Source organism: Oryza glaberrima, chromosome 5 (genome assembly GCF_000147395.1).
Source record: "Oryza glaberrima chromosome 5, OglaRS2, whole genome shotgun sequence".
In the NCBI taxonomy this organism is placed as follows: domain Eukaryota; kingdom Viridiplantae; phylum Streptophyta; class Magnoliopsida; order Poales; family Poaceae; genus Oryza; species Oryza glaberrima.
Genome location: NC_068330.1, coordinates 16,998,275 through 17,026,224, shown reverse-complemented (window position 1 = coordinate 17,026,224; position 27,950 = coordinate 16,998,275). Strand labels below are relative to the sequence as shown.

At 41.9% G+C, this 27,950-nt stretch overlaps 3 protein-coding genes across 3 annotated transcripts; 2 read left to right on the top strand and 1 right to left on the bottom strand.

Annotated features, from left to right (window-relative positions):
- Positions 1-1,487: 1,487 nt before the first annotated feature.
- LOC127773204 (probable manganese-transporting ATPase PDR2) lies at positions 1,488-16,912 on the top strand. The gene is made up of 21 exons (XM_052299231.1): positions 1,488-2,024; positions 2,128-2,220; positions 2,305-2,507; positions 3,930-4,002; positions 4,083-4,255; positions 4,345-4,510; positions 5,227-5,331; positions 5,729-5,839; positions 5,918-6,004; positions 6,103-6,285; positions 6,366-6,416; positions 6,490-6,615; positions 6,719-6,798; positions 7,391-7,499; positions 9,963-10,091; positions 12,443-12,508; positions 12,603-12,674; positions 12,887-13,035; positions 13,775-13,886; positions 14,289-14,405; positions 15,346-16,912. Exons 1-21 carry the CDS (start codon positions 1,776-1,778, stop codon positions 16,417-16,419), a joined length of 3,528 nt encoding a protein of 1,175 aa, XP_052155191.1. The 5' UTR covers positions 1,488-1,775; the 3' UTR covers positions 16,420-16,912.
- Positions 16,913-17,411: 499 nt separating this feature from the next.
- On the bottom strand, positions 17,412-19,551 carry LOC127773966 (fructose-bisphosphate aldolase 1, cytoplasmic). Its single transcript, XM_052300216.1, has 2 exons — positions 19,383-19,551; positions 17,412-18,636 (listed from the first exon to the last, which is right to left on the bottom strand). The coding sequence occupies exons 1-2, from the start codon at positions 19,408-19,410 to the stop codon at positions 17,588-17,590; spliced, it is 1,077 nt and encodes a 358-aa protein (XP_052156176.1). The 5' UTR covers positions 19,411-19,551; the 3' UTR covers positions 17,412-17,587.
- A 4,302-nt stretch (positions 19,552-23,853) lies between these two features.
- On the top strand, positions 23,854-26,192 carry LOC127775070 (BI1-like protein). The gene is made up of 4 exons (XM_052301384.1): positions 23,854-24,250; positions 25,255-25,368; positions 25,455-25,612; positions 25,721-26,192. The coding sequence occupies exons 1-4, from the start codon at positions 23,941-23,943 to the stop codon at positions 25,931-25,933; spliced, it is 795 nt and encodes a 264-aa protein (XP_052157344.1). The 5' UTR covers positions 23,854-23,940; the 3' UTR covers positions 25,934-26,192.
- Positions 26,193-27,950: the final 1,758 nt, after the last annotated feature.

The following is a 27,950-nucleotide window of genomic DNA, read 5'->3' as shown; positions in this document are numbered from 1 at the left end:
TCACCACCTTTGGAGTGAAGGAAGAACTACCCTAGTGATTGAGGCTTGGGTAGTCCTCTCCGTGGGCCGGCTCCCGCCTTGCCCACCCCTTGACGAAGGGGGCGTGCGGTGGCTTCGTGGTTGAGCGGTGGAGTTGGGCTCGCCTCAACAGGGAGTAGGAAACCGGCGAGTTTCCGAACCTCGGTGAAAAATCTCTTGTCTCCTTGTCTCATTTGATTGTCGCATTTACATTTGTGCAATTTACATTTCTAGAGACATACTTGAGATCATATCACCCTCGGATTGCTAAACATTGACATAGGAGTGTGATTTATTTTTCTAGAGATATAATTGAGCCACTATCACCCTAGGCTTGCAAAACATAACTTAGTTGCTTAGTTAGAGTTGACCCTCACCAAGTCTAGCAACTTAGGTTAGTTTTGATTACGTGTCATTTAGTTTTAAATCGCCTATTCACCCCCCTCTAGTCGACATCTCATCCTACATCACCCCTCCTTTACAACAACACTCACCAACTACTGCAACAAAGTATGCTAGATGGAACAATGATAAGCGAGCTGGAGGGTGGCAGTACATCCAAACAAGGTTGATGGACGATGGTGAGTGAAGTGGAGGGTGGCGCATTTGGCGGGCTCGAGGGTGGTGCAACATACTAGCTCGAGGACAACAATATCGGGGCAAGCTCGAGAGCGCCAACATAGGGGCATTTAGGGTCTAGGTGAGCTCAAGGGTAGCTGCAGCTAGTAAGCTTGACGTCAATTGCTATTGGCAAACTCAATAGTAGCGGTGGCCGACGAGCTCAAGCATGGCTGCAAAGCGTGATCAATGATATGGTAGGGAGGACGACATCAACGGCAAAGCACATTCGATGATAGCGAGGAGGATGATATTCAATCTTGGTGAGAGAGGATTGGAGGTAGGACAACTGCAGAAGTGCACGAAGGGTAACGATATGAATAGCTAGCATTTTGCACAACACCACCATTGTTCAACACAATACATGTTGTTTGGCTCGTACTTGTAACAATAACGATTACTAGAACACATGGTACAATTTGATTTGTATTGGCTACAGGCTCACATGCTAACCATGAAAATTAGATAGACTCAGAGCCCCACGAGAGACTTTGATGCTATAGAATTTTCTGAGCTGTTAAAGTGAACCATAGAATTTTGATGTTCGATGTGAATGAACAAGCTTTGTATTAATAAGATTAAAAGAGCACATGTGCACAAAATATCAATTGGCCATAATCATTGTAAGCGCTATACAGTACTCCAAGTATTTTTTTCATGGGAAAACAAGCGTCTCCCAGACTCCATCTTCTTCACGATCTTGTCCAGTACTCCGTATTATGGTTGTTAATCTCGACAAATACTTTAGCTTTACACGCCTTTATAAAATCGAAAAGAACGTGAATTGAAGATAAAAGAAAAAGTTACTGGGATTCAGATCGCCGTCACGTTCCGCACCGTAACGAAACGTAAATAACGGCCGCCGAGGAAGAAGAGGACGGACGAGCAGCGAAGCAGCCGCGGCGGAAGAAGAAAAAAGGAGACGACCCGTCGCGCCGCGGCCGCCGTCCGGCAAACGCGGCCGATCCGACTCCGCCGACCCGAGCCGAGCCGGTAAAACCCCACCCAAATCCCAACACCTGCAACTGCAAGTGCAACCCCTCTTCCTCGCAGATTCGCATCGAATCCCGATCTGAGCTCTCCCCTCCCCCGCCGACGACCACCTCGCAGCTCTCCCGCCCCGATCTGCGGGCGCCGGCATGGCGCGGTTCGAGGTGGGCGGCAAGTCGGTGGAGGGCGTGGACCTGCTCCGGCGGCGGCACTGGGCGTCGCGCCTCGACTTCTGGCCCTTCCTCGCGCTCTACGCGCTCTGGCTGGTGGTCGTGGTCCCGGCGCTCGACTTCACCGACGCACTCGTCGTCCTCGGCGCGCTCTCCGCCTCCCACGTCCTCGCCTTCCTCTTCACCGCGTGGTCCGTCGACTTCCGGGCGTTCGTCGGGTACTCCAAGGCGAGACACCTCTCAACTCCCCAATTTCCCCAATCTAGCCACCGCTACGTTTGGCGCGCTTTAGTGTCTAGGGCTAAACAGCTCCCGCTTGGTGGCGGTGCAGGTGAAGGATATCCGTGCGGCCAACTCGTGCAAGGTAACGCCAGCGAAGTTCTCGGGATCGAAGGAGATCGTGCCCCTGCATATACAGAAAACTGTGAGTATGGCGTCGTTTTACTGTGGAGTGTTGGTGTTTTCCATTTTTTTTGTTCACTGAGTGTTGGTTTGGGTGGCTGCTCAGGTGGCCTCGTCATCGGCAGCAGGTGAGACGGAGGAGATCTACTTTGATTTCCGTAAGCAGAGGTTCATCTACTCCTCGCAGGAGGACAACTTTTTCAAGCTCCGGTACCCAACAAAGGAACCATTTGAGCATTATATCAAGGGCACTGGGTATGGAACAGAGGCTAAGATTAACACAGCTGTGGATAAGTGGGGGAGAAACATGTAAGCTGCAACTTAGCTCCCTACTATTTGTTTATGGCATTCAGTAATGAGTAAATTGATCGCTTGTATGGCTGTGAATGATATTATCTATAACAATATAATTCAACTTAACAAGTACAATCTCCGCAAAAAAAAAAAACTCAAGCACTATTGTCATTTTTTTTTTCAATGGATGATTGTCCTGGAAACTAGCTAATCACCCATGTTTTTTCCGTGGATAAAAATGAATCGCATAGGCCCTTATACGTTTCAAAACAGTATATGTGAAAAAATGAATCGCATAGGCCCTTATACGTTTCAAAACAGTATATGTGATGTTTCATCAAATATGTCTTTCACATATTTTTGTTACAAGGAGTATCTGACTGTGTTGAAACAATCTTATTCTAAAGTTAACTCATACACTACATATTTGAATTACATTTAAGTTTCCCTAATAAGAAGAAAAGAAGATGTAAAATATCTGTTCTGTAATATTGATTAAATTTAGGGTGTAATTCATAAAATGCAGTGTCGATATGGTGTGGGGGAGATTCACTACCACAACCACCGTGCCTTCTTTTTAAAAGAGTATAGATTTTTGTGCAATTGAAGATTAACTTGTAGTCACGTCTTGAATGGAACTCCTAACTTCATGTAAATGACATGCCTGAGGAGAAGAGGAACACAATAAAAGTAGACTCTTGCGTTTTGCAGCATATAGGGTGATGATGAAGTAGAGTCCAAAGAGCAGATGAAAGCATTTAGGGCATACTTAAATATGTTTACACTTGGGACTATCTAAAAAACTTTCACAAGTTTTTTGGGTCAAAAACTTTCAAATGTAACTGTAGTATAATTAGAGTGTAATTACATTGTAACTACACTATAGTTACAATATAACTCATATTTAACTGGTATGTTACTAGAAAAAAATCCATGTGAGATGAGTTGGCTAGCTACAGCATGTGCTCGTTCAACACATCACACTCCACCTTCCTACGTATGGCTGTGATTTTTTCCCAATGTTGCACGAATCTTGAGGCGAAACAATGGTTAGAAATTTGAGAGTTTTGATTGGAAAAAAACTGTTGCATGTTCTGTAGCAAATCCGTTACACTTTGCACTAGAAATTCAATTACTATCTCTTTATAAATTGCGCTATCTTAAGACCACTTTGATAGGCAATTTGTATCTTTTTTTATCTGATTATAAATACTAATTGGGATGTAAAGCAACAACTGTCTGTGGTACTTTTTTTTTGGTGCAGTAAAATGCTGCAAAAAACACAGGCTAGGTGTATAAAATCTGTATATCTGCATTACTCAAATCAATAATGTGAAAAAAAAAGAGATTTGTATCAAAACTGAAACTTCCATCATATATACATATGTTTAGCTATTGTGGATTAGTGTCTGATGATCAAATTGTTTCCTTCTCTAGATTTGAGTATCCACAGCCTACATTCCAGAAATTAATGAAGGAGCAATGCATGGAACCATTTTTTGTTTTCCAGGTTAGCCTATCTCATCATTGACTTGGTATTTTAATGGTTCATCTGCCTTTGCTAATTGTGATCCTTTTTTTACTCTTCAGGTTTTCTGTGTTGGTCTTTGGTGTCTAGATGAATATTGGTACTACAGTCTGTTTACACTTTTCATGCTCTTCCTGTTTGAGTCTACTATGGCAAAGAATAGACTGAAGACATTGACTGAGCTAAGGCGTGTGAAAGTTGATAATCAGATTGTTGCAACTTATCGCTGTGGAAAGTATGCCTGCTTCATTTGATTGATTGCTTATACTGTTTTTAGCATGTTATTCATCCTACTTATGTTTTTTTTATTATACAAATATTCAGATGGGTTAGAATACCTGGGACAGAACTACTACCTGGAGACATTGTGTCAATAGGCCGCTCAGTAAGTGGAGAAGACAGGTCTGTGCCAGCAGATATGTTATTGCTGGCTGGATCTGCAATAGTAAATGAAGCTATTCTCACAGGAGAATCTACTCCACAGTGGAAGGTCCCTCCTCTCCTTTACTCATTAATTCTAATATATTCTTTTTTGTGTGGTGAAACAACCAAGGGTTACAAGCAAACTTATTGATTCTGTTATTTTTTCTTCATTTGAATTTACCACCAAATTTGACTACCAGAATTAAAAAGATCTAAGAAATGTTAAATCCATAATAAACTCCCATGTCAAACATGCACATATACAATTGGAAAAACCCATTGTCTCTTAAAATCTGGTACAGATGTCTCCAGAGAATTTACTTACATCACAGGTGTAGGAACTAGGAATGATGAATTTGGCAATCAGATATTTGCATACACTTTAAGCGTGTGAGCTAGGTAGTTACTTTTTTGGCATGGAGGTTAGGTAATAAAACAATATCTGGTTAGTTTCCCAGCCCACCATTGGAGGAGACACTACGGCTTGTAGCATATTTACTTGAAAGGTTGGGGATTTGGGGGTTTCTCTACAATGATTGCATTGAGCTGGTATTTCTGCTGTTGTATTTCTCTAATTAAATGGTCCAATGGAACACCCCAGTTCTTCTTATCAGAAACAAATAGAATTAAAGAAAAATGCTTCAAAGACGCATTGAATTGTGTTAACCAACTGTGGCATCCAACTTTTGTTTTGTCCTGCTTTCAAATGTGCTATCCCTAGTATTTTTGTTCAAAATTTTCAGTTCTGGACTTCTGGTTCTGACTAATCTTCTATTCTTATAGGTCTCAGTTGCTGGTCGTGGTCCTGAGGAAACACTATCTGTAAAGCGAGATAAGAATCATATCCTATTTGGTGGCACTAAGATATTGCAACATACTCCAGATAAGGTACACACATCTATTATACCCACTGCTCCCTCTGTTCACTTTTAGGTAGTGTTTTGGCATGTTGATTTAGTCATCTTAGATTTTCTACGTAAAGTTTTCCCTTATAACCCCTATCAAAGCTTAGGAATCTCAAAGGTTTTCTGGTTGAGATAACTTCGGCTATGTCACAGCTCCATGTGGCAGTGCTGCTGGTTGTATCAACTGATGCCACTATGCTTTGCCTAATGGGTAGATGGGCTTGGAACTAATGAACGATATTAAACTAATGAAGGTTAAACTGGCTATCTAGCATTAAAGAGGTGCATCGTTCTGTGGAGTATGTTAGAATGTCAAGTTTTGCTGATTGGAGGGAGGAGATGTACTGGGAATCTTGCTGACATGTGTTACTTCTGTGCAGTCTATAAATCTCCGAGCACCTGATGGTGGTTGCATAGCTTTTGTATTGAGGACTGGATTTGAGACTAGCCAGGGAAAGTTGATGAGAACTATCTTATTTTCAACTGAGAGGGTAACTTTTTCATGCATTAGAGTTAATAATGCTGTTAAGATGTGCAAACATAACACTCTGATTCTAACAACATAACAGGTTACTGCAAACAGCAAGGAGAGTGGCCTGTTTATCCTATTTTTGCTATTCTTCGCAGTAATTGCATCCGGTTATGTGCTTGTCAAGGTAATGCCAGATGGAATTATCAAGAAAATCCATATGTTTAATTGTATGCTATATAGCACACTTCAATATTATTTGAACTTTGGTCTGTCCGTATGTAGGGACTGGAGGACCCAACAAGGAGTAGATATAAGCTTTTCTTAAGTTGTTCATTGATTCTTACTTCTGTGATACCCCCTGAATTGCCAATGGAGCTCTCCATAGCAGTCAATACATCTTTAATTGCATTAGCCCGCCGTGGTATTTTCTGCACAGAGCCATTCAGGATACCATTTGCTGGGAAGGTTAATAAAAAAAACTTTGTTGTGCTTATGTTTAATCCTTCTTGCAAAAGCTTTTAAAAGCTCTTTATTTTTTTTATCAGGTTGACATATGCTGTTTTGATAAAACTGGGACATTGACATCGGATGACATGGTAAATGATTTACCCATGTGTTGTATTTTCAATTCAAGTGGAATTTTGTCAACCGAGGTGACATGCATTTCAGGAATTCCAAGGTGTTGTTAGTTTGGAAGATGATGAAGAATTAATAACAGATGCAAATAAATTGCCACTCCGCACACAAGAAGTATTGTCCAGTTGCCATGCATTAGTATTCGTAGATAACAAACTGGTATGTAATGGACTATATGTCAGAAATAACTAGCTATGCTTCACATAGCCAAGGGAAGTTTAGATACCTTCTTTTGTTGATGGTATGTTTCATCTTATCAAAGGTTGGTGACCCCCTTGAAAAAGCTGCTATAAAGGGCATAGACTGGATCTACACATCTGATGAGAAGGCCATATCTAAAAAGTAAGTTGTTGCCTGAAATAACAGATGTAAATATGTGTTCATTGTAGAACTGTTCATGTGATGACCTAAACCTGATCAGAGAATAATGTCTATGTCATAGTTAATTAAGTGTGATGCACTTTTGTTTTATCAAGTAGATTTGTAAAACTGAACATTAGCTGTGTGTCTAGTCAAGCGAAATAAACTTTCATATTGGTTTTAACACTAGTGTTATTTCACCTTGTCAGTTATGTGGCATGCTGCCAACTTTGTCCCTTCTCTGAAGTCAAGCTAGTTGTATTAGGAGTAATTTTTTATCTTTATTCATATATCCAAGATTATAGTGGACTACTTCTATCTGGACAATTTCTCTTCTCTCTTCTGTTTGTTATATGCACAACTGCGGCTCTGTTTATAGCATTGGAAAGTCCTGTACACAGATGATAGACTAGATGTTTTTTCTATCAAAAGCAGGATTTCGATGTTTGATTGACTTGCATGTATTACATCTAAATATATCTGAAATGTCAATACCAGTACAGTTATTAGTTATTGATTCCAAAGTAAAAAGATATTCTATTATTTATTTTACTTGATGTCATCTTCATTGCAGGTCTGGTGGTCAACCTGTAAAGATTGTACACAGATACCATTTTGCTTCACACTTGAAGAGAATGTCTGTTGTTGTCAGTATACATGAGAAATATTATGCTTTCATAAAGGTAGGAATTCCGAGAGACTACATAAATGTTTTACACTTTTTTCTTTTGTTAGTAAGATTGCTGCTTAGGATGGTTCAGAAACAATTTCTTTTGGTTTTGGCCCAGTGTGCCCATGCATTTGGCATGATTTCTTGTTCTTAGATATTTTAAGTCAACCAAAACAAATGTGATTTTCATAAGGTTTGAATTTCACATGTTTATGAATATTTATTATTGGTTTGAACCAAATGAATAGTGAGAAGAATTCACCTTGTTATCCTACATATGTTTTAGACGGATATTAACTAGGGTACACTAAATTTTGAGCGGCTATCCAAAGAGACCTATTCGAGGCTTGGCTCTTTTCTCTTTGTTTGAAATCATAAGAAAATTAGAAGTCAGCAAAGGAATAATTTACCATTTGTCATGTTAGAACTTATCTTCATTCAAACAAAATTAAATATAGAGTAAAATACACGGCCAGTCCTTAAAGTTGAGCGCGGGTGTCACTTAGGTCCATAATCTTGTAAATTGCACATGTAGATCTACCATCTTGTTTAAGTGACTCATTGAGGTCCAAAGGATCTTTGACCGGGTTGACTGGCTTACGTGGCGGTCTAGTGTGGCAACATATTTGCATTTTGCCCCCCCCCCTTTTGCTTTCCCGTGTTCGATCCAATCTCTTCTTCGCGTGGCGCACGCAGGAACGCGCCAACGGCGACGTGTGTCAGCACGCGTAGCTGCGGCACCCACCCGTCTCCACCACGCCGCGCCTCGTACCCCTCCGGCAGCCGCTCGCCGGCGTTGCGCAGCGCCCAGAGGAACCGCACACCGTCGTTGACGGGAAGGAGGAGTGGAAGGGAAAGGCCCCCGCTCTGGCTGGCCGCTGGCGCGCGCGGCAAGCGGCTGTGGCAGCTGCTCAAGTCGAGCTCACCCTGCCGCCCCGTTGCCGCCGTTGAGCTCGCACCCACCCCGCTTGCCGACGCCTCCCCCACACGCGCGGCCACGGTCGGCGAACCCCCCCCCCCCCCCCGGGAGCGGCCGGCGACACCTCCCCCCCGTCACGCGCCGAGCTCGCCGACGCCTCTGGCGCCAACAACCAGCGGGAAGGGGACCGGTGGATCTGGCTGTCAGTTAGGCGCGAGCGCCGCCGGCGCGCTAGCTATGAAGACGGTGACGGAGCTCCGAGCTCGCCCACCATGGTCATGGCGACGGCGCTCCGCAAGCTCTCCTCTGGCTCCCTCCGCCGCCCTCCAACTGCTGCCGCATTCGCCCGCTGCCGCTCCGCCCGCAGCCCACCGCTGCGCTTGCCCACCGCCGTTTCGCCCGTCGCTCGTTCTTCAAAAAGGATTTGAGGGTGACGCGGTGGGGCGGCACAGCGTCCGCCGTCGAGAAGGTGATGCTCGTCTCCAGCACCGGCACCACGGCCGACGTGCTGTGGCAGGGCGGTGTGCCGTCCTTGGAGTTGGTGCCGTTCGACATCCTCAACGACCACGAGTTCTTCCCAGGGCAGCACGTCGACGTCGACACCATGGCGGCGGCAACAACAACGACGGCGAGGCGCGTCAGCTTCATCGAGGTCCACGATGGCGCGGCGTCCTGATCTTCGAGCTCGTCCGCCACTCGCTTTATCCCCTCTAATACTGCGTCGTTGGCAATCATGCGCCGCTTTGTCGAGGTCCACGACAGCGTCGACGGAGGACGCTGATGTTGGCGAGGCGAGGCCGGAGAACGTGACGAGCGAGGCGGCGCAGCCGTGGTGTGCGACGAGGCGCCGCATCAGCTCGGCCATCGGTATGATGTGGCCGGCGAAGGTGCTGGCGATGAGGACGACTTGCGGCAGCGGTGGGCGAGGTAATGACGGAGGCGGCCGAGGGATTTGGGGATTTTTTTTGTGCCTAGGGCTCTACTGTAGCGCGAAGGGGCTATTTGCAAATTAGCTGTCTACGTGGAATGCAACGTAGACGGTCAGCTTCGGTCAAACGGGGTTTGGACCTCAATGAGTCACTTAAACAAGATGGTGGACCTAGATGTGCAATTTACAAGATCATGGACCTAAGTGATATCCGCGCTCAACTTTAAGGACCGGCCGTATATTTTACTCTTAAATATATAAGGTCTCCTTTGAATTCGTTCAATTCCTTCAGGAACCAGGGAAATCCCCATGTTCCAAAGGAGGCCTAACTATGATACACATTAAACTAATTAACAGTTCATAAAAAATATTGTGTTTCAGGCAAGCACCCTGCAATAGATATGTTTTCTTGAACAACAGTCTTCTGGATGCATTAGTGACCATTTAATAGGGAAATCTATTAGTGAAAAAAAATCTTGATACTAGTTATTTCAGAGCTAGCTCGGTGCATTACTCTGTACTTTCTTTATTTTAGATCTTGTGATATTTTAAACATTTTTTGCTCAACGTTTCTGTCTAGGCCTTCTGCAAGAAACCTTTAATGAAGTATCCTCTTATTTTGTGTTCAGGGTGCACCAGAGACCATTCAGGAGAGGTTAGTTGATTTACCCGCTGGATATGTGGAGACATACAAAAAATACACTCGACAGGGGTCCCGAGTCCTGGCCCTTGCATACAAATTGCTTCCGGATATGCCTGTAAGTTAGCATTTAACATTTCTCGGTTCATTAACAGCGCATTTTGGCATATCATTTTTTTTCTTAGTACTAGCAAAATATTTGTGCCTTGCAACAGATTTCAAAAAATATATCTTAAGTTTCTTAACTTAGAAATTATATCTTTGTTCGAAATTCGAAAAGACATATAACTTGCAAGCAAACATAAAAAAAAGACATATAACTTAGAAACTATCCATCCTTGGAAGATCCCAGCCACTAAGTAATGGCAGATTCACCACTACCACTAGGTTCTTTTATACTCTCTGTTAGCAGTCTTCCAGAAAGTTCCTGATCTGCAACATAGCAAGGACATTTTAACTAAAGAGTAAACCTTTTCTTTTAACCTGATGTATAAGAGCTGATAAATTCCAGCTATACATAGAATTCTAGTTTAGTAAAAGATAGTCTAACTATATTCTACAGCTTGTCTTTGTATCCTTGTATTAGCAAAGGTCACTGGAGTCCTATGAATCTTATGTTTGCTCGAATTGGTACTGATAGGTTCTTTACCTGACATGTTTTAGCACCTTTACATGGAATGTTTGCTGAAACGAAGAATTCCCTAAGGCCTAAGGGCATTCGGGCTGCATGCATTACCAATGAGTTGGGTCTAAAAGCAAAGTAATATCACTACACATGCATATAACTACTACATGTCATCTAATGACATCTTTCAGAGGGAGGTTTGATGATGGAAACTTGAGTTAGAACGGTGACGGGTGAAGGAGGGCACTGAGTTGGGGAACAAATCTAGAATTGCTGGTCCATGATCGCAACTGAAGTTTAGGGACTAGGGACTTTTTTATTATCTTTGGTTCATTCAAGAAGATAGTGCAGTCCCTTTCTATATGGATGACTCTACTTGACCCCCCCTAAGAAATAATCTGTCCTAGAAACAGATCGTCCTAAGATAAGTATCCAAATTCCCAACTATCAAACCAACCTAATACTACATATCTAACAATCCCTCTCCAATAGACCTGACCCGTTTGCCAGACAGACCCTCTCTCCATATTTTGTGGTTCTTATTCAAAAGTTTTGTATCTGCACCAACTTATAGTTATCTAAAACTACCATTCCTTACCCTTCCTTAACTCTTCTCAACCTTTGTTAAGGTGTAGCAATTTATGTCAGGTCTCTTACTTTTGTCTAGTATTCATCTAGGACTCTTGATCTTGTAGGCCTGAATGCATCCACTATTCATTACAACATTCATCCTAGGTGGATTTGCTTGGATATGTCCATGAAAATGCTCTTACAATGGTGCAAAATACCATGTAGCATTTTACAGGGGAATTTGGTGGAAAATACTGCCTTGAAACATCTAGATGGCAGTGTTGCAAAAGACAGAATATGGGTGTCGGACCGACAAGGTGCCGCCAAGTTATTAGTGGGAATACAGATGATTAAGCGGAATTGTACAGATTTTTGTCGTTCACACTAGCATATACATTAGGTGTTAATGACAATAGTAGAGAGGACATATAGAACCTTAATCAAATATATCTGTACATTTTTCTGAATGTATCATGAAAACATCATTATTTGCTGAAAGAATACCAATGTTAATGCATTAATACCACCAGGCTTGTCCATGAAACGAGTGCAATTGTGCAACTGGACTGCAAGTCTACATTAGTTTAATAGAAAAGCTATAGCTCCTGATTAGACTGAAAATGACCAATTAATAATGCCATTTGGCTGCATAATTGCTCTGAAACATTACTGGCATACCGGTTCAATGATACGATACAGTTTGGCTAACGTTTCCATTTAGACATTTGGCTAACGTTTCCATTTAGACAGCTGACTAAACAGTCATGGTGACTGACTTCCACAACACTGCTAAATGGCAAATGTTTGCAAACCAAAACCTGCTTGCTAAAAGCATCATCTATTTTGTACTGGAGGAAATACATTTTTTAGGAAGACAAATAATGGATTGTCAGGGCAATGTGGGATATGCTAGAGGCAAAGAACATAGTGTTCTGATTTGGAGAATCCTAGGTTCAGAAGAAACATCTAGACATTTATAATGATATTTGTCTATGATCCACAACTTCTGCATCCAGAAAATAGTCATTATTTATTCACTGCTTACACTTCAGGAGATATTGCAAAATATGAACTGTCCTCAATCTCATCATTAGTCGTTCCACACTATTTTTAATAAATTACCCAAGTCTCTTCAAATGTATGTGATATTCATCACTTAATGTATACCCTTGAACTTTACAAAGTAGTTGCAGTTTATTTGTTTATTTTGTATTTTTCAGAAGCAACCCTATATCTAGTTTGAATTGTTTGGTCTCTTGGTATTTGAATGACAGGTAAATGAAGCTAGAAGTTTGGAAAGGGATCAAGTAGAGAGTGACCTAACTTTTGCAGGTTTTGCGGTAAACCACCCTCCCCAACTCCCATCCATAAATTTTATAATTTCTCAAGTTTGTTGATGTGCTCTTTTATGGTAATGGGGTTTTGTGGGCTTAGGTTTTCAACTGTCCTATAAGGAGTGACTCCGGTGCTGTCTTACAAGAATTGGAGCAATCTTCCCATGACTTGGTATGTACTCTTATTCATCTTGTGTCCATTCATCAAATTACAAGGGTGCGATATAGTGACATCTCCATGCATTGTGCAATATTTCCTTGTTGAAGGATTTTTGTGGACCGGTTTCTATATGACCTTTATTATACACTATGCATCGGCCAATGCACTGGAAAATTTCCATTTATGTGATTAAAGTTCTTACCACCTCCCTGATGTATTCTTAGGTTATGATCACTGGGGACCAAGCTTTGACTGCTTGCCATGTTGCTGGCCAAGTGCATATTTGTTCCAAACCTGTTTTAATTTTGACACGTACAAAGACTGGTGGTTTTGAGTGGGTTTCCCCTGATGAAACCGACAGAGCTCCATACAGGTAAGATATGCAAGGGTCTGCTCTATACTACTAAGCATTTTTAGCAAACATTTCATACTTTTTAGTTAATACATACTCTGTTTTTTAAAACTCCGTAGATGACGCCATTGACTTTTGTATGACGTTTGACCATTCGTCTTATTCAAAAAAATTATATAAATGTTATTTATTTTGTTGTGACTTGTTTTGTTATTGAAGAAACTTTAAATACGAGTTATTCAAAATTTAGTGCAAACGTTATTCTAAAAGTCAATGGTGTCATCTATTAAAAAACAGAGGGAGTACTTTCCAAAGATTCTTTTGTACAACTGTTGTTTCTTTTCAGTGAAAAAATGAGTCTTCCTATTTGTGCTGGTGAATATTATTTTTTTCCTAGAATACGCATGAGAGCTGCGTATCATTGCATTAATAGAAGAAAACGAGGCGTCCAAGATGCTGTTACAACTGCTGAAAAGAAACAAGCTGACGAATATTCACATTTCTTCTTCTTTTATCTATGGCACAAACACTGTTGTTAGGAAAGAAATTCCTAGAATTTGGAAAATGATAAGCGGTGAATATGGTTTCTTTTCCTGATTAGTGATTAATATATAATTTAATTGTTATTCCAAATTCACTTTCATTACACAGATATAGAGTAACTACATCCATTATTTTACATCTCTGCCATCATGATGACTGTGTGGAACGTGTATCTTCTTTAATACTATGCCTAATGTGCTGCATTAATATTTTGTAGCGCTGAGGAGGTTGCCGCGGTGTCTGAATCGCATGATCTCTGCATCAGTGGAGACTGCTTTGAAATGCTACAAAGAACTGATGCTGTTATCCAAGTCATTCCATATGTGAAGGTATCTGAGAACAGATTACATCTTTTTGGTGCTTTTACGGTATCTTCTACTACCGGCGTTAGTATGCTAGTAGGGTCTAAATCTATCAGTTGATTTTCATGTGTACTTAGAACATTTCAGTAGAGGTTTAGCAAGGTAATTTTGACCATTCACCTGTCGTCGCATCACATGCCATTTGACATCTGAATCTATCTATCTATCAACATGCACTTTTATTCCAATTTTTGGGATGGAACCAAAATATCTGCTGTCCATACTACCAGGTTCAGTACCATAGAATCTTATCCATTAGGTCAAATGCAATGGATGGACCAAGGTTTATCCTAGGGTACTATAAAAAACAGTTAAAAGTATATTGAATCCTTATTCCCATTGTTTATTTTGTATGTGTTGTATTTTCAGGTTTTTGCACGTGTTGCTCCAGAACAGAAAGAACTTGTTCTGACTACATTCAAAACTGTTGGGAGGGTTACACTGATGTGTGGGGATGGAACCAATGATGTTGGTGCACTAAAACAGGTCAGTTCCCACTTTTTTTTTCTCAAGTTCACTATAGATTTACTCAAATATGTGTGCCCACAATACATTTGTTAATCACGTAGATGAAACTTTATCTGAACTACTCTGGTGTTATTGATCTTGTAGAGATATTTCTTACTGCATCTTTTCCTTTCTGTGTGTATTATTTGTACGTGTCATTTGGCCCTCAGATATAATTGTAACCACTATATCTTTACTATGCGTTATGGCTATGAGTTGATGGTTGCTGAAGGCCCCACCCTGGTCTTGGCGTTTGGCTATCTGTGGTACAAATGATATAGATGACTGGATAACGTTTATGCTTACATGCTAAACCAGCCGCACAGCTGTTCTAGTTCTAGCATCAGCTGAGGTGGAAAATTTACTTTTCGCTTTCTTTTTCATGAAGTATTAAAAAACAAATCCAGAGACTTTGGATGAAGTTCTTTTCCCAAAATTGGTAATTGGCATGCCGAGAAATCTTAGCTGGGTGAATTTTTAACCTATTCAACACAAGAATCAAGAATCAAGCAGAGCTTGCATTTGGCTTTAGGATTTAGCTGTCCTGGATCATTCAATTAAATAAAACCTGAACACCTTTGTTTGTTTAAATGGGATGGGATGGTATATAGAACCTACTTTTACTAACACCATCTTTAGCTGATGGCTTGGGAAATACATGTCCATGTAATAGGTGTTAGGCATGTTGACCTGTATTAGCTTGGTATTTTCTTCCATTCTATCAGTGGTCTGTTCTGCAAGCTTAACTGTAACTGAAAGGTTACTTCTAAATTGATAGGCCTGAGGCATTTCTATCTAGTACTTTCTTGTCAGGTAATATTGCTTCTATTGATGCTTTAAATCTATATGAAAGAGATGGGATGCATAATTACAACAATATTTGATGGGAACATTTTTTTTGTGATCTCCAAATTTTCAGGCTCATGTTGGCATAGCTCTTTTGAATGCTGAACCTGTCCAGAAATCAGATTCAAAATCCCAGGCATCAAAATCTGAAAATAAACAAGGGAAGTTGAAAAAACCGAAACCTTCTCAGGAAGGATCATCATCACAATTGACCCAACCAGCTAACAGCTCCGCTAGAGCATCCAGTAGCCGCCCTTTAACTGCAGCTGAGAGGCAGAGAGAAAGACTGCAGAAGATGATGGATGAAATGAATGAGGAAAGTGATGGCCGTTCAGCTCCTATTGTGAAGCTTGGGGATGCTTCCATGGCTTCACCTTTCACAGCAAAGCATGCCTCTGTTGCCCCTACACTTGACATCATCCGCCAGGGGAGAAGCACCCTAGTCACTACCCTTCAAATGTTCAAGATTCTTGGGCTCAACTGCCTTGCCACTGCATACGTTCTGAGTGTCATGTACTTGGATGGTGTCAAGCTGGGTGATGTTCAGGCTACTATCAGCGGGGTCTTCACTGCAGCTTTCTTCCTCTTCATTTCCCATGCTCGTCCCCTTCAAACACTGTCTGCAGAGCGGCCTCATCCAAACATATTCTGTGCATACGTCTTCCTTTCCATTCTTGGTCAGTTTGCCATGCACTTGTTCTTCCTGATCTCAGCCGTCAATGAAGCAACCAAGTATATGCCAGAGGAGTGCATTGAGCCTGATTCAGAGTTCCACCCAAACCTTGTGAACACAGTTTCATACATGGTGAACATGATGATCCAGGTTGCAACCTTTGCAGTAAACTACATGGGGCACCCATTTAACCAGAGTATAACAGAGAACAAGCCCTTCAAGTATGCTCTATATGCAGCAGTTGCTTTCTTCACAGTGATCACATCAGATATGTTCAGGGATCTAAATGACTACATGAAGCTTGAACCCCTGCCTGAAGGAATGAGGGGCAAACTGATGCTTTGGGCTATACTTATGTTTTGTGGCTGCTATGGATGGGAGCGGATTTTGCGATGGGCGTTCCCAGGCAAGATGCCAGCATGGGAGAAGCGTCAGAAACAGGCAATTGCAAATCTGGAGAAAAAACACGAATAGGATCTTGTATTTTTTTTTTCCTTCACTTCAATTTTTTGCTCCACTGGCATAGTTTCGATCTAATATGTAGGGTTGGTTTGGTTTGTGGCCTAAATAGGTCTTACCAAATTTTGTCAGTGCCAAATTTTGGCAAGTTTTGGCATGACTAATTTTGGTAAGGCAAAGTTGTGTTTGGATTAAAGCTAAAATAACCTAAGTTCACTATTGAAATGGTCTATTTTCTTAGATATGACAAAATTTGGTTTCAAACCAAATAGATATTAAACACTATTGGAATTGCCAAATATTGGTAAGCCTAATTTAGGCCTCAAACCAAATCAGCCCGTAGTTTAGGAGAATTTTGTCGGACTGTAGGCCCCATTACTAGGAGATACATGGTCAATATCCATTCTGCTTACATGTTGGATGAAGATTTTAATTTTCCATATCTTATGCTAATGCTATAGCATTGATGGTTGTACAATGAAGCTGAATTGCTACAGCAGTTCTCTCACGGCAGAAGTTATCCGAATTTACTTTACATTTTATCGATTTATGGATTTTCCACGCCTGTGGCATTTTGTTTTGGTGGACTTAGGTAGGATGGTAAATCTGCCTTGAAGCATAGCTTCGATTGAGCTGATAAGGTCCAGCGATTTCCAAGGTGATCGCAAAATTGGGGTAACGTCTACTAGACCAAATTGCTATTTACACTAAATCTGCCGAGTAGCGGTTTAAGGCCTTAATTAGTTGGGAAAAAAATTTTGTTTTGGGTGTCGCCTTGTTTAGTTGGCAAAAAAAATTATTTTAGAGTGTCACATCGGATATACAGACACATTTAATATCAGATTACAATTACGAGATAAATTTATTAAGCCTAATTAATCCATCATGTTTTGTCTCACAATTTACATGTAATGTGTCATATTTGATGTGATAGGGTAAAAATTTTTGTCTTAGGAACTAAACAGAGCCTAATTCCATCCAGCAAAATCACCCATCACACAAAGAACTGATAAAAACGATATTTCAATCCAGGCAATTGATATTTGGTAATGTGTTACACAAAAAGGTTCCAGAATTATTACAAGACATTTTAGATAACCATAGATTGCCCTCTAGATATCAAAACCACATTAAGCAACAGCCGCAGAATGTTCCAATGGTAGCCAGCACCTCCCAAGGCAAATCAGTACTTGTAGTCCTTGACGTGAAGGCTCTCGGAGGCGCCCTCGCCGAGGACAGCGTCACCCTTGTATGTACCGAGGGTAGCCTCGGAGTTGGCCTTGCACCTGGTAAGGAAGGCCGCCCTGGCCTTCTCAATGTTCTCCGCCTTGCCGGACCAGGCCTTAAGCGTGCTCTGCTGGAGGGCACGGCCGAAGGAGAAGGACAGCGACCACGGCTTCTTGGTGCTGAGCTTGTTCATGGCGTTGAGGTTCAGGGTCGCCTCCTCCTCGCTCTGCCCACCGGACAGGAAGACGATGGCGGGCACGGCAGCGGGGACGGTCCTCTGGAGGGTGCGGACGGTGTACTCAGCGATGACCTCGGGAGACACCTTCTTGGCGTCAGAGCCTGGGGTGACCATGTTGGGCTTGAGGAGGGTACCCTCGAGGAGGACATGGTGCTCGTTGAGGGCCTTGTAGCACGCAGCGAGGACCACCTCCGAGACGTAGGCGCAGCGGTCGATGTCGTGAGGGCCATCAACAAGGATCTCGGGCTCGACGATCGGCACCAGCCCGTTCTCCTGGCAGATGATGGCGTAGCGAGCGAGGCCTTGCGCATTCAGATCAATGGCGAGCTGCGACGGCTCGTTGGGGCCGATCCTGAGGACGGCGCGCCACTTGGCGAAGCGGGCACCAGCCTCGTAGTACTTGGCGCATCTCTTGCCGAGGTCATCATGGCCCTGGGTGGTGGTCTCCTTCTCGGTGCCGGCAACCTCGATGGTGCCCTTGTCCACCTTGATGCCCGGGAGGACACCACCCTCCTTGAGGACATCGACGAAGGGCTTGCCATCCTTGGTCTTCTGGTACAGGGTCTCCTCGAAGAGGATCACGCCGCTGAGGTACTGGAGGGCGCCAGGGGTGCAGAAGAGGAGCTCGCGGAGGGAGCGGCGGTTCTCCTCAACGTTCTCGACGTTGATGCTGGCGAAGCGCTTGCCAATGGTGCCAGTGGACTCATCCGCAGCAAGGATACCCTTGCCAGGAGTGCCAATGTAGGCAGCGTTCTTGATGAGCTCGTCTGCAAGATGGCAAACACTATATTATGAACAAAAAAAAAAAGCAGCATCTCTGTATGGCCTAAATAATAGATCTATCCAAATTGCCAGGCATAAACTATGTCCAATGCTCAACTAGACCACCGAAAGGCTGTCACTTGAACAGATCAATATTAGATATAAAATTTCTGCTAACAGAACATGCATGTCTAGATCAACCAACTTATTTCTGTCCCAAATAATACACGACTTATAACTAAAGAAACACTATGCATAAACTAAATCACTTGAACAGATCAATATAGATAGAAAATTTCTGCTAACAGAACATTCACGTCATCTAGATCAACCAACTTATTTCTGTCACAGATAATACACGACTTATAAGTTATAACTAAAGAAACACTATGCATAAACTAAATCAATATGGCAGAAAATATGTTTTATAATCAATCTTTTAACACACAAGAACAAGATCTGCTCCACTTATCACTAAAGAATCCTTATGTATAAACTAAGCCAATATGGCATACAATAAGTCAACTAGTAACCAATCTTTTACCTATAGACACAACAAAAGATTTCACGATTACGATCACATAAATAAACGCCACTCCATCGATTTACTGTTCCCGAACAGATCTACTAACAAACTCACCCCGAAAACCCAACAAGAACTAGATCTAAACAGCACGCAACTGAAAGCACGAACAGATGGAGAGAGGAGAACGACATGGAGAAGAATGCTGATGGATGGATGGATCCATACCCTTGTACTTGCCGCAGTAGGCCGACATGGTTGCGGGCGGAGCGAACGAGGGAGGAAGCTACGACGAATAGGGAGATCGAGGAGAGGAAGGAGGCGGCGGCTGTGGGGAATGAGGCGAGAAGGGAGGGGGAGGGGGGGTGGCCTTTTGAAGGGGGGCAATGATGAGTTGATGACCCGATCCGATCTGTGGGCGTCCGGCCGCCTTGTAGGAGGGGTAAGAAACCAACAAATCGGGTGCCAGTGTGCGCCGCGAGTCTGCGACCCGTCCGATCCGTGGGAAGCCGAGGAGGCGGCTGCGGCGCGCGGCGGCGGCCGCCACCTGTGGCGTGGGCCGGGGTCCTGTCCTGGTAGGTGAGGTGCCCGCAATTTTGGGCCGAGATAGATTTGACGACGTGTATGTTCGGCGAAATCTTTGGGCCTGGGATTGCCCCTATCAAAATTTGCCTAACCAACCAAACATCTCTGTTACCCCCTCCGTTTTGAAATGTTTGTCACCGTTAACTTTTTAGTACATATTTGACCGTTCGTTTTATTCAAAAACTTTTGTGAAATATGTAAAATTATATGCCTACATAAAAATATATTTAACAATGAATCAAATGATAGAAAAAGAATTAATAATTACTTAAATTTTTTGAATAAGACGAACGGTCAAACATGTGTTAAAAAGTCAACAGCGTCAAACATTTCGAAATGGAGGGAGTAGAACACAACTTTAACATGAACTAGCTGGGTGGCCTGCGCAATTGCGCGGCTAGCAAAAAAATCATATATTTTTTAAGTATGATTTTACTTAGAATTAATTAAATAGCTATCTCATTGTTAAGATTTTGAAAGACCAAACCTTATCATCCTCATGTTTCTAATTATATAGTTTTTAAAAATTTGTTATCCCTTATGTCATCTCCTTGTTTATTTGCTTGCTCAATCTATCACTATTTCTATTCATTCTTCTTGGAACATTTAAAAATTGGATTTTCTAGTTTTTAGAGCTTATTATCACATTGGGTTTCGTTTTTATAATTTCTAGATGTCCCGTCAAACATTGCCATTATGCTCCTCTATGCCCATCTACTATCTCTTCTCTTTATTGTCATTGAGATTTTAATAAGTCGAACGTAATTATCATTTGGGTTCATTTTTATTTTCTAGAAGTCACGCCAAACCGTCAGCGGTTTTGCCATTGTACTCCTCTACGGCTCGCTCGCTGCCTCCCTTCTTTATTGTCATTGAGACTTTAAAATCGGACATGATTATCATTGGTTTTTTTACTTTTTAGAAGTTTCGAACCTTCAAAAATTAGACTTGTATTTTCATTTTTTATAATTTTTAGAAGTCCCAGCAAACGATGCAACTATGCCCCTCTACAGACCGTCAGCCGCCTATTCTTTATTGTCATTGTGATTCTAAAAATCGAACATAACTATTGTTGCAATTCATTTTTTATTTTCTAGAAGTCCCGTCAACCATCGGCGGCTTTGCAACTATACTCTTATACCCCCTGCCCGCTGCTTCTCCTTTTTATTGTCGTTGAGATTTTAAAATTCGAATATGATTATCAATGTGTTTTTTTACTTTCTAGAAGTCCCGGTAATCGCTTTACTTGTTTGCTTCACGGCATGCCCGACGTCCCTCCTTTTAATCGTCATTAGGATTCTATTTGGTGTTTTACAATTTTTATATGACGTATCAACCGCCACCAACTCTACTCCTTTATAGGCATGTTACTTAATTTATCTCGTCAAGTGTTTTAGATGGTCTTTTCTTTCAATAGTCTTTATTTTTATCAAAAAATTAGTTATTTATAAATTTTATTCCTAATTGAAATCTTTTTTTCTAATTTTAGAATTTATTTTTTTAAAAAAAATTAGTTAATACCGTATTGTGTTCTTTTAATGTTTTTATTTTTTATTTTCAACTTCAGTTGTTTCAAAATTGTATTCCTACTTGAACTCTCTTTTAATTTTTTCTAATTTTGGATATTATTATATTTTTTATTCAAAATTTTAATTAATCTCGTATTGGGTTCTTATATAGATTCTTCTTTCAATATTGCTTATTTTTAATTCTGAATTTTAGCTATTTTTAAATTGTATTCCTACTTGAACTCTTCTTTATTTTCTTTTGCTAATTTCGGATTTATTTTTATTTTTATTCTGATTTTTAATTAATCTCATATTGGGTTCTTATATGGACTCTTCTTTTAATATTTCTTATTTTTAATTCCGAAATTTAGCTATTTTTAAATTGTATTCCTACTTAGACTCTCCTTTCCTTTTCTAATTTTGGATTTTATTTTATTTTATTTCGAAATTTGATTAATCTTGTATTTGGTTCTTATATGGAAACTTCTTTCAATATTGCTTATTTTTAATTTCGAATTTCAGCTATTTAAATTGTACTTCTACTTGGACTCTCCTTTCCTTTTCTAATTTTGGATTTTATTTTATTTCGAGTTTTGATTAATCTCGTATTGGGTTCATACATGAAAACTTCTTTCAATATTGCTTATTTTAATTCCGAATTTTAGCTATTTTTAAATTGTACTTCTACTTCGACTCTCCTTTTCTTTTGTTTTTCTTTTTCTCCGATTAATGTGGAAATTTCTAGCCCAAACAGTGAACATGGTGCCTCCTTTCAGAGCTGTTTTAATAATATAATAGATAGATTTACCTTTGCCTGTAAACTTGTGTCTTATAAGCATAGTTTGACTTCAATCCAAATCAATATTTTCAACTATAGCATACTAAAATTTTGTTGGTGCTAAAACTCTACCAAAAATTTAGTTTAATCCAAATAGTCCCTTTAATCCACGAACTATCGTGGTTAGGTCAACCAAATTATCTCCTTAAACTAAAATACCAAACATTTTACAACATGAACTATTCATACTAGACAAATAATCCTCTTAGCATTGTTTTAGTCGGTTTTAAATTGAGCTTGCACACGTGACTTCAGTGTGGCAATCCAACCAACAAAGAATTTTCTCTTCCTATGTCCAATCACATCCCTAGTCCCCTGCTCTCTATCTCTCTATCTCTCTCATACTAGAGATTGGAGAAGGTGGACAATGGTGGAAGATATTGATGCAAAGCTCACGGCGATGGCGAACTTGCGAGCCTCCGCATGGCTTCAGCTTGGTCGGGCAACACCATCCTCGTCGTAGAGCGAGTGGCCTCTAGACCTATGGTCGTGTGCTCCACTGCTCTAGCTTGACGGCAAGGTTAGAGGAGAGCCTGCAACGGAGCTCAAACTTCATTGGGGAGGTGTTGGCGGCGGAGTCAAGCTCTTTGTGGGAAGGATAGCTGAGCTCAAGCTCTCTAGGCATTATCTCCTGGAGCTCGATTGGGTGGAAAAGGCCGCAGGCGGCGGCGGAGTCGAGCTCTTTGTGCGAAGGGCAGTTGAGCTCGAGCTCTCTAGGCATCATCTCCTAGAGCTCGATCTGGTGGAAAAGGCCACAGGTGGTGGCGAGCATCAGTGCACGTGGTGGCGAAGATGTTCGAAGAGTATTTTGGTTGCGGAGCTTGGCAAGATGTGCAGCTGCGTCCGTACGAGTGGTGGTGGAGATGATGCGACCGTCGGGGTCCATATATGAGACTTGTGCTTTTATCCGGATGTGCGGCATCTTCATTGTCTCCCTCGCTATTGCTGTCATATTCCCCTCCTCCTCTTCCTCCCCCGTGTATCCTCCCTCTCCCATGGAGACCAGTGGCCAAACGTGGCGTGGACGTAGCAAGCGACGGTGCGACGTATGGTGGTGGTCGCCACCGGGGACGAGTTCCTAGTGAGGATGGGATTCTCGACCCCAAGTTGGTTTCGAGCTCTACATCCACACGCCTCCACTCTGCCTCGGGTTGCTGCCTCCTCAATCCGCCTCGCCCAAGCGGTCTCCGCCTTTGCCCTCCTTCTCTAGCCATAGGTGTAGAGAGAGAAGAGGGGAAACTAAGGATAGATTGGCTTAGGGGTGGGCGGGTCTAGAAATTTTTTTCATTTGTTAATTGGATTGTCACGTTGGCGTCACATGTGTAAGCTCGAACAAAAACCACCCAAAACAATGCTCAAGGAGTTTATTTGTCTGATATGAATAGTTTATGGTGTAAATTATCTAGTATTCCAGATCATGAAGTAATTCAATCGAGCGCAATCGTTAACAGTAATTCTTTTTGCTACGAACAAATTCTTCACGCAGGTGCAGTGAAGATGAGTTAAGCACATGTAATTATAGAGATTTCCCCGCAAAAAAAAATATAGAGATTTATTAACATAACAGCCTATCCACGTGGGTCCAACTGTCAGTGTGTGTGTCACGCGTTCTTCTGACTTCTGACTGAGTGCTGCGCCCACCGATCCGCCCAATTTGGCCCCACCTCGCAGTGACCAGGGGAAGAAAAGTTCGGTCAGATCCCACGTGTACGCTTAGCAAATTCACAAATCCCAACCTCCCCGATACATACGGGTCTCCTTCCCACGAGGCCACCAGCAACCGAAATCCCCTCCTGACCTCCTTCCTCCTCTCTCCCCGATTCCCCCCACCCGCCCACCAAGCGCGTCGGAAGCGATGGCGTCGGCGGCGGAGATGCAGCCGCTGGCCCCGGCGGGCTACCGCCGGGCGCCGGAGATGAAGGAGAAGGTGGACGCCTCCGCGGTGGACCTGGAGGCCGGCACCGGGGAGACGCTGTACCCGGGGATCTCGCGCGGGGAGAGCGCCCTCCGGTGGGGGTTCGTCCGCAAGGTGTACGGCATCCTCGCCGCGCAGCTGCTCCTCACCACCGCCGTCTCCGCGCTCACCGTCCTCCACCCCACCCTCAACGCCACGCTCTCCTCCTCCCCGACCCTCGCCCTCGTGCTCGCCGTCCTCCCCTTCGTCCGTACGTGTGCCCTCCTCCCCATCTGATGATGCTTCGGTTGACCTCTATCTTAGATTTCTTGTGCTTGATGAGAAATTGAGAATGGTTTTATTCTGTGATCGGTCGTAGATTCATCCGCGTCCCGCTGATTAGCAGCTGGTTTGATTTGTAGGTTACATAGTTGAATCTAGATAGATCGGTGCGTTACTTCATATATGCCTTGCTGTTGGAATCAAAACTTTGGCCTCTAGATCTAGGATCTAATTAGTTCACGAATTAATACTCAGAATTAGACGTAGTAAGTTCTGCATCATGGATTTGCCCACTCGCATTCTGAATTGGGATGTGAAGTAAATGTTTGTGTTATATTATAAACTAATGCTGCAATTGCTTTTCCTATAAATTGTGAATAGCATTTCTATAGATCATGTTCAGCGACGAGTTTATGACAAACTAGTTAATGCAAACGCTGTCGGAAAATTTTGTTACAAATGTTATGAGACCTTAAATGATATGATTCATATGCATTTTGGCTTGGCCTTATTTGTTTCCCTTGACATCATATGATGCGTTTGTGTTAGTCAAGTGCGGAGTGTGATGATATGGGCATGGTGGGGCTCTGTCTTTAGAAGTGTAGAACTCTTCTGAACACTTGTGTATCCAGATTATTATTTTTCCTTTCAATTCTGAAATTTCTGCTTTGTGTTTGCCATAGACAAGATTGTTTTATCCCCTAGTTGGATCAAGTAGGCAGCACACATAACTGTGTAAGAGATAGTCAATGTATTTAGTCCGGTATGAGTTATATTTTAATAGTATATGGAAAAATATCAAGGAAAGTCTCAAATCTTGAATCAGTGGGGCTGTTTTTTTTTACTCCCTGCTTTTTGTTCATGTTAGTGTTGCGAGTAACTAAACTTCTTCATCTGAATTTTGAGAAAAGCCTGAGTAGATGACATTGTTAATTGTTTGGTAGGATGGAATGGTTTTGGTGCTCTCAGCTAATTTTGTGTTATTTCTTGCAGTGATGGTCCCATTGTATCATTATCAGCACAAACACCCACACAACTTTGTTTACCTGGGTCTGTTCACGTTGTGCTTGAGTTTCAGTATTGGTGTGGCATGTGCTAACACTCAAGGTTGGTTTTCTTTCCTTTGCAAGTTTTAGTTAGTTTCTTCAACTGCCAACTGTACTTTTTACATAACAATCATTTGTGTGCTGCAGGGAAAATTGTGCTTGAGGCATTAATATTGACCTCAGCTGTGGTTGCCTCTTTGACTGCGTATACTTTCTGGGCTTCAAAGAAGGGGAAAGAATTTGGTTATCTTGGACCAATTCTGTTTTCTGCTCTTGTTTTACTTGTTGTGATAAGCTTTATTCAGGCAAGTGTACACTCATTTTGATACAATATACTTAATTCAAATAGCGATCTTACCATTACGAAACCACCAATTGTAATAAGCACTTTGCCGTGATATGCTGTGTTGCAGGTGTTCTTCCCATTGGGCTCTGGACCAGTTGCATTGTTTGGTGGCCTTGGAGCTTTAGTTTTCTCAGGTTTCATCATCTACGACACAGAGAACTTGATAAAGCGCCACACTTATGACGACTACATTTGGGCCTCTGTTGAGCTCTACCTTGACATCCTCAACTTGTTCCTTTATATCCTGAACATGATCAGGAGCATGCAAAGTGATAACTAGCCAGTCCATCAGCACCAACCAGACGTATTGTCAACTTGCTCAGTGACGTCAGTGTGTCCTGCTCTATTAAGTACTATTTTGAACAGCAATCTATATAACCGTGAAAACCTCGTGATGTATTTTGCTGTCGTCTGACTCAAAGGATGAGACCGAAGTACAATATATGTATAGTTTTGGTTGTGTTGAGTATGACTGTCGGAAATGTGATCCCATGATTGTGACGTGGTGCCAATAATTTTTACCCTGCGATGTTCGTGAATGGTTTTTTTTTTTCGCCTTCTGCAAGTTCCAGGTTTTGGTTCGTAATTAGGCTCTGAATGAGCCCATCTTCTCCTCAGTTAGTGGTGGAGACAGGAGATCAGCAGGCAAGCATGTACATCGACGGTAGGATACTGAAAGTTCACTAATGTTTCTGATCTTCGTTACAGAACAATCTTTCAGAAGAAGGGATATTTTATTAACCACTACTCTTGATCTTGTTTGTTGGCAACATATTACTTCGCTCGAGCTCTAGTGTACAGAAACTATACCAGCATGCTCTTTTTCTCTGAAATTTGAATGAAAAGAACCACAAACGCCAGTAATATTGGGATTTGAACATCCGAACAGCAAATCGAATTGTACAGAGGAATGAATCTCAGGTATATGTGCGAAAATTTTGCACAAATTTTCAGCCATATATAAGCAAACCGGATGTAAAGCTGCAGCCGGCGTAGAAGTAGAACACAGCAGCGGCCAGCAGGGAACTCGTGGGATGTGGCTGCAGCCTGCAGCGGTGGCCGGTTAAGTTGACGGGCCGCAGCGGTGGAGTGCACGTGTACCACAATTCATTTCTGGGCCATATAAATGTTGGATGCCAGTAGGTGTTGACGTAAAACACGAGGCATGGGAGATCTGCTTAACTCAAATACAGGTCCAAAACTCGCCTTCGGGTATGCTAGCGAGCCAGTTGATTTGATCCTGCAATTAACAAGAAATAAAAACAAAGAAACCACGGTTAAACCTATAAACGATAGCCAATCGGCTAGATGCCGATGACATATCATTTATTTTTGAGACGATGTCATATGTAAATCGATCGGTGGTTGTAAATAGATAATAAAGAACTAAATCTACTCGATCGGCTGTAGATATTGGCAATATATAATTCTTATATCGATATATACTTAAATCAAGTGATTGGGATAGATCGGTCGCCATGCCGAGACAGTATAAATCACTTAAATCGAAATTTATATTAATAACATGATTATATATGTTCATAGCATAGCCGATCAGATAGATCTAGCATGTATCGTCTAATACTCCGATACAACTCTATATTACGATGTTAAAACAAGCAGAATATACCAAACAGAAGCTGAATATACTTAGATGCAATAATATCTTAACATAAAGGGCATATTTAACGGGTCAATGAAGCGTATAGAGCAAATATAATTAAATCAGATAAGATCGGCTGCCCTCTACCGATAGATGTTAGCCGATTGTAGGTTAGATAGCGATATTGCCAAAGATTATGTAAGATATATGATAACTCGACGAATTACATAAACAAGATTAGAGTATCATAAAGATGGAAGCACTAATCCCGAGAACGCAAACCGTCATGACAAGTTTTACCTCTTGTTGAAGATCGAAACCGATGCAGCTCAACCCGAAAGCAAGAACACGTCGAAATAAAACTAAAGCAAAAGGGTGGCGATGCGCCGAAATTGTATTGAACGTGTGTGTTAATTGATTACATGAGGTTCGGGGTCTATTTATACCCGAAAATTACAAACTATGTCCATATCAGACACGATTCTTATCTCTAACAAACTCTAAGATACCACAAGCCTTTGCGGCAGACTTTTACCCAAACATATCTCTAAGGAATTTACATAAAATATCCTAATTAATAGATACAATTACCTTCTCAGGACTCTATCCATGCGTGGCAATCATCTTGAAGCATATCAACCCAACCCGATGTTGTACACCAAGTCGTATTGTCGGAATCGGCTATATCGGCTCA

What these genes read in the sequence shown, in the direction of transcription:
- LOC127773204 (XM_052299231.1), top strand. Translation starts at nt 1,776, where the DNA reads ATGGCGCGGTTCGAGGTGGGCGGCAAGTCGGTGGAGGGCGTGGACCTG. An exon ending in CGTTCGTCGGGTACTCCAAG is followed by an intron (nt 2,025 to 2,127) that starts GCGAGACACCTC and finishes GTGGCGGTGCAG; the next exon opens with GTGAAGGATATCCGTGCGGC. An exon ending in CCCTGCATATACAGAAAACT is followed by an intron (nt 2,221 to 2,304) that starts GTGAGTATGGCG and finishes GTGGCTGCTCAG; the next exon opens with GTGGCCTCGTCATCGGCAGC.
- LOC127773966 (XM_052300216.1), bottom strand. Translation starts at nt 19,410, where the DNA reads ATGTCGGCCTACTGCGGCAAGTACAAGG. An exon ending in CTACTGCGGCAAGTACAAGG is followed by an intron (nt 18,637 to 19,382) that starts GTATGGATCCAT and finishes GCCATCTTGCAG; the next exon opens with ACGAGCTCATCAAGAACGCT.
- LOC127775070 (XM_052301384.1), top strand. Translation starts at nt 23,941, where the DNA reads ATGGCGTCGGCGGCGGAGATGCAGCCGCTGGCCCCGGCGGGCTACCGC. An exon ending in CGCCGTCCTCCCCTTCGTCC is followed by an intron (nt 24,251 to 25,254) that starts GTACGTGTGCCC and finishes TATTTCTTGCAG; the next exon opens with TGATGGTCCCATTGTATCAT. An exon ending in TTGTGATAAGCTTTATTCAG is followed by an intron (nt 25,613 to 25,720) that starts GCAAGTGTACAC and finishes GCTGTGTTGCAG; the next exon opens with GTGTTCTTCCCATTGGGCTC.